This window comes from Ceratotherium simum, chromosome 32 (assembly GCF_057802395.1).
Source record: "Ceratotherium simum simum isolate JZ-2026a chromosome 32, ASM5780239v1, whole genome shotgun sequence".
NCBI lineage: Eukaryota > Metazoa > Chordata > Mammalia > Perissodactyla > Rhinocerotidae > Ceratotherium > Ceratotherium simum.
In genome coordinates this window covers 30,503,424-30,513,012 of record NC_141931.1, presented here as the reverse complement: position 1 = coordinate 30,513,012, position 9,589 = coordinate 30,503,424, and the positions used below count along the sequence as shown (strand labels likewise).

Below are 9,589 nucleotides of genomic sequence, written 5' to 3'. Positions count from 1 at the left end.
AACCAGAGAGGGCTGGGGTTGGGGAAGAGTGGGTTGAAGGCGGCCAGGGGGATGGCTCTAGGACCTGCTGTCCCTCCTCTGTCACTTACACTCTCCTCAGTGACATCTCTGCCAGGTGTTCGGGCCAGGTCAGAGCAGGCTGGCCTGGCTCTCACTGCTTGACTAGAATGGGGCTTCTGGAGCATGCGGAAGTGAAAGGGAGGCCTTCGAGCTTCTCATTGTGCAGATGCCTCTGCAGTATATGCCCCTGGCTGGTGTGACAGGAAGATGCAACACAGCAAGTGTTTTCCGACTGTGCCCCAAGCCCGGTGGCTGCTTTCATCGGTCTCTGGAGAAGAGAATTCAGTGCATTTCAGGGGAGGAACATCAGGCTCCTCTTTCCACGTTAGCTCCCAGGACAGGCTGTAAAGCTGAACGGAAGCGGGGTGAGGCAGGCAAATAGCTCTCATGGTTGCACAAGGGAGATTTCCCAAGAAGGAGCCAGGGTGATGAATACAGCGGGAATTCATTTCCACAGCCCCCCACCCCACAGAAACAACGACCAGACTCAAGATGCTGATAAGAATTCTTTTATGTTATTCCAATAAAAAATACATTCATACAGAAATATAACAATCTTGCAAAAAACAATTTCAAATAAAATCTTGTAAAACAAAATTTTACAAAAATCTTACAAAGATTCTTTAGATAACAGGGTGCTTCAAAAAAAAAAAAGAAATTTCACTAATAGAAATTTTTTTTTAATGTCAAGCAAAAAGTTTCTGCTTGATTGAGGCTCAGTTATCACCTGAACAGAATGTAATTCTTTATGTACTTGCTTATTAGGAAAATTACAGGCATTGATACATGGCACCCAGCCCCACCCAATCCAGCCACTCCACGGGGTTTCGTAAGTGAGACAAGCCAGTGCAAGTTTGTTTTTTTTTTTCTTTTTTGTCTTTTGTTTACTTTCTTGCTTAATGGAATTGTTATGGCTAAGCGCACAGCACGGCCAAAAAAGGAGTTTTCCAAAATCCAGCAAATGAAGTGCCTGGATTTGGAATTGCCAAAAGAAAAGTGCATTTTCCTCCTCGGCAAAACAAAATGAATTCTTTAGGTAAGTGTATTCACCAGCCCAGATAAAAAACCAGTTATGTGAGCTTTCCTCATTGCTCATTTCCAGGAAGATCAAACAAAATACCAGCCCAGCCAGACTCATATGTGTGTATACATATATATATATATACATGTATATATATGTATATATATGTATGTGTGTATATATATATATATATATATATATATATATATATATATATATAAAGAAAAGATCCACGCCTACAAGCCAGCAGCTGGAAGAAATATCAGCTGTCCACACCATGGTATGCCAATTCAGGGAAATTACTTGTTGGAAAACCTGGAAGAATTTATGTGCTGGAAAAAAATAGCTTCATCTGCATAAAAAGTGTTCTAAAAAAGAATCCCTGTGATGAGTTTACTCTTAGGTTAGATCTTCCAATAAGGCTGAAGTTCAAAATCAAAACCTTAGTGCGTCTGAGATCAATGAATGGGCTAGTATTCTGTTCGTGCCACTTTTGAATGGCCAACGGTACCCTATTCCGGACCTGCCAACAATGACAAGCAAAGTCGGCAGTCTGGGACAGCTGCAACGACAAAAGTCTGCAGCAAATTGTTAAATTAAAGATAAAGCCTTTATAAAAGTTACAGTTTTCATTTTAACCTCCTTTATGGCCATTTTGAAATAGTTCTTCACAGGCTGTGGAATTTTCTAGCTAACATTCTAATTTCTTAAAAAAATATTTATATATTATCTATATATATGTATATATATATATACACACACACATACACATACTATACACACAAATATACATACACAAGAATTCTGCCCACTTTTTAAAAAAGTAATATACTTTCTGTATTACCAACAGATAGCTAGATAGATATGTGAAACTTGTGCCTTTTAAGCAAATACGTTAACATGGTTTTTTATACTTCTGTATCTTTAATATGTGAGAAAACGTTACATATTAAACACAGCCGGTGTGTGATCTACACAATTGTGCAAAGTCTATATGCAAGTCTCACGGTGGCAGAAATGGTCCGATTTTCCAATTATCGTGTGTTTTCCACTTTTAACACTGACAGTCAAGTTGTCTAAAATATTGAGTAAATACTGACTTGTTTGGGGAATTTTCATCTCTCTATTTGACTTTGTGAAGGAGGACCGTAAAGAGAGTTTTTTTGTCTGTATTATACATTGATACAGTACAATGCCAGGTGAAAAAAGAGCCTTAATAAAGCATGCATCACCCATTCCCCTGTAGGAGACCCCCAATAAGGGGCCACTTGCATAAGGCACCATTATTAAGATCTACAGTGCATTAACAGCTAGAAAACCAGAAATTAGTCCTCAAGGCATAAATAAGAGAAACTTAGCTGCATGAGAAAACAGTTTCTAAGCTTTAGTGGTTTTATCCACCCAACTGAGAAAAATTTTAGGTTCTTAGTCTAATGTAATATTAGACCAGCAATTCCCAGCCCTGCATTCCTGACACCCAACATGTGTCCAATGTCTTCAAAGGGCATCACAAAAAGTCTCCAAAAAGGTAATTCAAATTCAGAATCCTTTAAAAAATACTCCTATGCTGCACAACACCTTTCTGGAAAGGGAGTGTTACAAAATCCAAAGGGGGAAGGATTGTGTATTGCCAGGCCCAGATGGCTTGGGATCACTGAATCCAACAAATCGTATCTTAGCTGCTCAGTAACTGGAATCAAACTTGTAGTCCTGATTTAAAAATGGAAAAGCGGATAGTTCCCCAGACCATGCACTACTTTTGTCTGATAAGGAAAAGTTATCGATGTGTTATATTTGTAAATACACAGCTTACACAACGGGTAACAAATGAGCTCTGTGGTAGCAAGTAAGACAAGCTACTCGACACATTGCACGTTTCATAGCTGCACCAGACACCGGACGTTCCTCTCACACGGGACAGGGGCTCCCCCCCACACCCACTCGGGGCCTGACCGCCCACTCCCGCCCTCCAGGTTTTCCCTTCTTTTTTTCTTTTTTTTTTTTTTTTTTCTAAGGCGCAGACACCCCCCCAGGAAACGATTGGTGGTCATCTCATCTCATGGTATACTCCGCACACACAAAACATTCAAACCACGTTTTTTCTATCTCTTGCAGTCTCATACGCAAGGGAAAAGACTCGGCCTCATCACACAGTCCGTAATAGATCCTCCACAGACAGTCAACCCAACCATTAACATTCTCAGTGCACATGCTCACGGCAAAGGCTTAGGGACCACTCAGAAGATAGGTACCAGTGGCGAGTCCAGGGCCACCCAAACACCACACACCACGGGTGCTCTGCCGCTTCTGACATGACTGTTTCGCCCTCGAAAGACCTTCCGAGTAGAGGTCCTGGAGGCAACTGGGTGGGGTGCAAAATGGCATGCTTTGGCTGGAACACGCACCCTCCTTCCACGGCCGTCTCTCAGCCTGGAAGCCTTTTTAGCCCGCAGGATTCGCCGCTCTGCTCCCTCACAGGTGCCTCTTCATGTGCAGGGCCAGGTGGTCGGACCTGGAGAAACACCTGCGGAGCGAATCAGGATGAGATAAGTTAGGTCTCCAGCCCTTGCCAGCGTTACAGACCTCCTGCCCCGTGTGCCCCGACCTGACCCCTCTGGAAGGCAACATCTACCCACTGGGTCATCACGATTCATTTTCAGGGGAAGGAAATCTCAGCTAATGGGAATATAAACTAAGAAGGTCCCCAATCAGCTCGCTGGAGAATGTCACCTGACCTCACTGCCCAGTCTTCAAATTTGAAGACTGCTGAAGGCCAATCTTCAGCAAGTAGGATTGACATCACTCTATTCTAGGCACACAGGACTCTGTCCTCCCTAACTGGGACAACCGGCACATTAGAGACTTTTGTAAAAGTCTTGGGCAGAAAGAAGAGGTGCCAATACAGGACCGGAAGATGTCTGCTCTCCTTCAGGGTCACTGCATGCCTATCCACCCTGGTGATGGCATTCTGCGCCCGACGCTTCATGCACGTACCTGTCACAGTGAGAACATTTAAAAGGCTTGGCACCAGTGTGCTTTCTGAAGTGTCTGGTTAACTCATCGCTTCTTGCAAAACGCCACTCACACCCTTCCCATGAGCATCTGTAAGGCTTTTCTCCTGGGAAGAGAGCACAGGACAAGCACACCGTGAGTTCACTAAACAGGGAGGGAAAGGTGCTGTTACACACACACACAGCAGTGGGACGAAAGTCAACTTTTTTTTTTGCAGTGACCTCAGGAATTCAGAATAGACTTCAATTAATTACAGGAGCTGCTATTCACAAGGTGCATGCAGGGGCTCTTTCCTGACCTAGCCTCAGGCCTCCAAGTGCCGGGGAAGGGACGCGGGCCTGGCAGAGCCCACACAACGATAATCAGAGCGAACGTGTAGGAATGACAATTACTCAGACTGGCGAAATACTTCCGAGGTGATGTGTCAGCCCACTGGACCCACAGCCCTGGCGAGGGCAGGGTTTTATTGCTTTCTCCATGGCAACGGTTTCTCTCAAGCTCTTATTTTGCTCCTTACTCACTTCCCTGCGGAATGAGGCTTTGTAGTTTCCTCCGGAAAACTACATTTCTCCAAAGCTGAAGTCATGAGTTTCTGGGAAATCCCATTCCAAGGCCTTCAAAGCACTTTCTAAACGACAATCAAATGACCAAGTGGACTTCATCCCTTGGTCAGATTATACATATGAATTTGCTAAATGTGCTACCTGGGAATATAAATATTTTGCCAAAGCCAGTCCAATGGTGTGCTGTTGGGATGGACAGGGCCTGGCTCCAGGGCACCCGGGTCTGGATCCGGCTCAGCTACAAGCTGTGTCAGGACCCTGACCCAAGGGCTCAGCAATCTCCCCTCACTGTCAGGAAGATGAGAGTTTGTGTGACTTGATTTCATAGGTCCCTTCCAGCTCTAAAATTTCTGTGATTCTTCCCCAGTTATTCTAGACTCTCACAGTAATTTTAAATGAAACTTTTACCTAGGTTGTAGTATTTTATTAACAAGTTGTATTTTGTTCTAATTGGTATCAGATAACAAAGGCAGCATGATACACAGAGAAATTCTCAGTAAGTCTCCACTGATCATACTGCTTTACATGGAGTCTAGGGGTCCAGCTCAACCCTCCCACCACTGCCCTGCTACCCTCTTTTCCAACCCTTGAGTTTCATTTCAAAAAGTCAGAGGCAACTCCAGGTCACATTATGCGTGGACACTGTAGACGGGCACAGTGGGCCTGGATGACTCGGCCGGTGGGAGTGGGTGGGGGAGCGGGTGTAGACGGAGAATGGGATTTACCTCTTGGTTGGTTACTCTGAGAGTGTCAACCATTCACCGGGCACACGTGTCCAGTCTTTCAGCTCCTACTCTGTCCTCCCCAGAGACCCAACTCTTTTGGGGGAAGAATGAGGAGGTGAGGATGCATCTGCTCTGACAGCCTCCTGCGGAGCCCCGGCCCCCTCCCAGGGCTGGTGCGATTCAGCGGCGCCCGCCAGTGCCCACCTCCCGGGTCGTGGGAGGGACTGACCTGTGTGAGTGCGCTGATGTGCTTTCAAGTGGGAGCTTTTGGTGTAAACTTTTCTGCAGCCGTTAAAGTGGCACCGATGCACCCTCCTCCGGCCGTCTGGGGAGGCGTCCCCGCTGCCCTTGTCACCGGGCTTCCCCGCAGTCCCACTGCGCATCTTCCCCGGAGGGTGCAGCTCACCGGGCACACAGCCCCACAGGTGCGAAGGTTCCCTGCTCAGTTCTGGAGAAGAAGGGGGCGTGGAGGTGACGGAGGAGCTCAGGGTCCCCGAACTGACCAACACCTCGCCGATGGGGTCCGAGGGAAACTGAGTGGTGGGCGACAGTTCCTCGGAGCTGTCCGACGACTCGCTGCTCAGGTCCGAGTTCAAGCTGTTGGTCTCCAGGTTGTAACCAAAGCTGGGGCTGTTCAGAGCCTCCTCCGGGGGGCTGGAGGCAATCTTCAGGTCTGAGTCCTCCTTTTTCTCTCGAGCCAGGATGATTTTGGTCCACAGATCTTCCTGGCTGTCGAATTTGATTTCGGAGGCCGACACATAGCAGGGCTCACTCTGGAGGTACCGTTCCAACTCCAGGCAGGTCTGTGCGGAAGGAACCACAAGAAGGCACGTGATTGGGACGGCGGCCGAAAATGGAACCGAAACCACATTTCCGAAAACATGCAGGGACCAAGGGCAAATCAACTGTGGCCGTGTCACCATGGGCGCAAAACCTTTCGTAATTAAGAATCTCTGTCTTTTAGGAGAGTGAGAGGAAGGTCGTTTCTAGGAAGGGGTATGAATTCAGAAGAAAACCTCTCCTGGCTTCCCCATGTTGGACCAAGGGCCGCAATGAGTGATGTTCACTAAGCCAGTTTTGTCTTAGTTACCAGTGTTGATGCTTCTAACGAGTTTCTATAAATCACGGAAAAAACACCAGGCTCAGACACACCCCCTGGACAGGTTTAACCAGCTTATCTGACAGTCTCAAGAACCATCTGTGATAAGGAAAGCCCCAGCCATCCTCCTTTCACAAGCACAAGCCAGAAAGGCCGCACTGCTGGCGGTGCCATGTGTCCTGACACTGCATGTGTCTCCCTCTGGAGACAGCTGACAGCACAGGGCCACACTCAGCCAGCAGAGACAGCAGCTAGCTCATGGTCTGTGCTCAGGGCCATCAATGGAGCTGCAGAGAAACCACCCATTTCCTGTGAAGCCCAGACCTAGTAGGCTTTCAAAGAATGCCATTCCCAAATGCAGGGCCATGCGAGCCACACAACTTTAACGACTTCCACCGTGCTCAGAGAAAAACAAGAGCTTCCACAACACAAGTGGGGAAATAATTCCAGAATGGCCATCTGGTATTGTCAAGGATGCAGGAGGGGAAATGACCGCCCGGCCCTGCTAGGAGGCCCACAATGGACAAGAACTTTATCTACTGGCCAAGAGTACAACCGTATGAGTCATCACTCTATTTCTTTCACGCAATGCCAAAGGAGACTTCCTTTTGAAATTTTGACCAGCAGCCAAAGAAGAACGCGGTTCAAATAGACATGCAGTGTGTCACGGACAGAGTGCCCCCTCCCCAGTGCCACAACCAACCTTTCAAGAAGCTACAACTGCCGAGAGACCAGCATCCCCTCTCCCCACCATCTCAAACTTTCTAGCCACTGGAAAAGAAAAACGGTAGGAAACATTTTAGGATTAAATGTTGTCTGCCCTTATCTTCACTAGGATCAATTGCCTGCATGACCATATAAGGCTGTCTATACTACTACAATTCAACAGATTTGAATTTCTACAGCAAGCTCTGCTCTTTTTAGCAAATCATTTTCAGTACTAGCAAAGCTTACCCAAGGGGCTCATGCCTGCTTACTTAGCAATGTGCCCGCTATCATCATAGAGCACATACCCTTCCCCCTCCCCAGACGCGTCACAGAGCAAGCATGAGCAAGCAAAAGGGGAAAAACAATCAGTTTTCTCTTTACCCCTGAAATTAGACGTCTGAGTTACAGTGCATGCTAGGTAGGGCGTTCAGGGGAGAGACGGCATGATATTTTATTGATGTTCCAAAGAAAAGGGAAGGCGCGTTTATCGAGATCTTGTTAAACTTTAATAATCTGGCTAATTTAAAATCTCCATTATACTGATGAGCACTGGGGACCAGAACGAAACCAAAGCTCTTGGAGAGTTTAAAAGCCTCTGAAGGCAATCGGGAGTTCAGCCTGGCTTGTGGCCCAAATCCCAAATGCCCCAAGGAAACTACTTAGATCCATTTCAATCACGTCTTAGGGAGCAGCTTCTGTAGAAGGAAGAGGGGGGAGGGGAGAGGAAGGCAGGAGAGGGCTGCGAACAATTAAGCAGGCATGTGAAGGTTGCAACACTTTGCATTTCATCCCCCTGAAAAGCTGTCTAGGCTTTGAAACCCACAGAATATATCTGATCTGCTAATTCACTTGCTGACAAAAAGCAAACAGCCTCTCTGGGCAGCGAGACAACCCCCAAACCCTCCTTCTATCTTTTTAAAGACAATGGGACAAGTGTCAGTATCTCTCTCCCTTCAGGCAATCCTAACGAATTAGAAGAGGGAGAAAAATTAAGTTTCTTAAACGTCCAATGCCAAAAATTCCAGTTGTTCCACTAAAAAAAATGCTGGAAACTGAAACTCCTTTTCCCAAACTCAGACTTGAAGCAATTCGGCCGGGCTCATTGTCATATGACTGATAAGTCACCGGTTGTGCAAACGTCGCTCTTTTTTTTTTTTTTCCCCCTGGTCAACAAAAGAAGCAGGTAAGAAAAACAAGGCAGATCGAGGCAAATCTCAAGGATTCCAAAGAGGGAAAAGAAACTGGAAATGGCCTGGTAGAGAAAAGGAGCTGGTAGATGAGTCGCTGGCGAAATTTTTAATTAAAAAAAACTCTATGCACAAACACCAAAAAGCAAAACAAAAACAAAATCCCTTTAAAAAACAAAACAAAATCAAAGGAAAAAAAAACCTTGGCAGTCCATGCAAGTTCATATGACAAGATCCAGCTGTGGAGTGTGGCTCTGGTACAAGCACCAAACTTCCGCCAGGGGCTCGGGCCGGGCTCAGGCCGCGGAGCTGGGTCTGCCCTCCGGAGGGTGCAGTCCAGGAGCCCCAGAAACGGGCAAAAAACAGTGGGAGAGACGAAGCGCTGCTGCGCCCCCCTCCAATGACAACTCCGCTCCACGCTGTAAAAGGCCCTTTTAAAGTGCCTTCCGCACCGGAGGCAGCAGAAGTACGTTTTAAGACGAATTATTTTAATTTTTTTTTTAAAAATTTACCCAAACCATTTTTTTAAAAAAGGAAGAAAAAGGAAAAGAAGTGCGCCTCCAACCACACACCGTCCTGTCTGTGTGCATGCACTCCCTTCTCGGCGCACCGGGGCACCTGGCACACGACAATCCTATTTACCTGTTGCCAGTATTCCTCCAGGGAGGGCAGCGCCGAGAAGTAACCAGTCTCGTGCACAATCTGGAGTTCCTGGAAGATGCTGCACATTGGGAGTACATCCATGTCGGGTTGGAAAAGACAGTCACTGCTGTTGTGAAAACAGGGAGGTGTGCGGTCTGGAGTCGGGAGCGCGGCAGCCGTGCCTGCAGCGCCGGGGGAAGTTTCATGCAAACTCAATGCGCAGCAATTAGGCGCCGCGGGTTCGGATCCTGCCGGAGCCCAGAGACGCGCTCGCGAGCCCACACAATATTTGCAAACACCGGACTGACTGCAAACGTAACCCCTGCAAAACTTCCCTATTCAAAGCTCCGCTGCCAGCCTCCCCCTCCTCCGGGCCTGGCTCCCCCCACTCCCTCCCCCCACGTGACTCGCCCGGCGCCCGCCCCGCGCGCCGCCCAATCACGCCGCGCCCGGCCCGGGGGCTGCGCGCCGATGATGTCAGCTCCGGCCAATGGCGGGCGGCGGCTCACAGCGGCCCCGCCTGGCGTGACCGAGCCTCTCCATCACGGCCCTCGCCATTGGCTCAATTCGAA

General features: G+C 47.7%; 1 protein-coding gene across 1 annotated transcript; it reads right to left on the bottom strand.

The window, feature by feature from the left end:
• Positions 1 to 553: 553 nt before the first annotated feature.
• KLF6 (KLF transcription factor 6) lies at positions 554 to 9,260 on the bottom strand. Its single transcript, XM_004425416.3, has 4 exons — positions 9,018 to 9,260; positions 5,611 to 6,184; positions 4,076 to 4,199; positions 554 to 3,605 (listed from the first exon to the last, which is right to left on the bottom strand). The coding sequence occupies exons 1-4, from the start codon at positions 9,117 to 9,119 to the stop codon at positions 3,554 to 3,556; spliced, it is 852 nt and encodes a 283-aa protein (XP_004425473.2). The 5' UTR covers positions 9,120 to 9,260; the 3' UTR covers positions 554 to 3,553.
• Between the last annotated feature and the right edge of the window lie 329 nt (positions 9,261 to 9,589).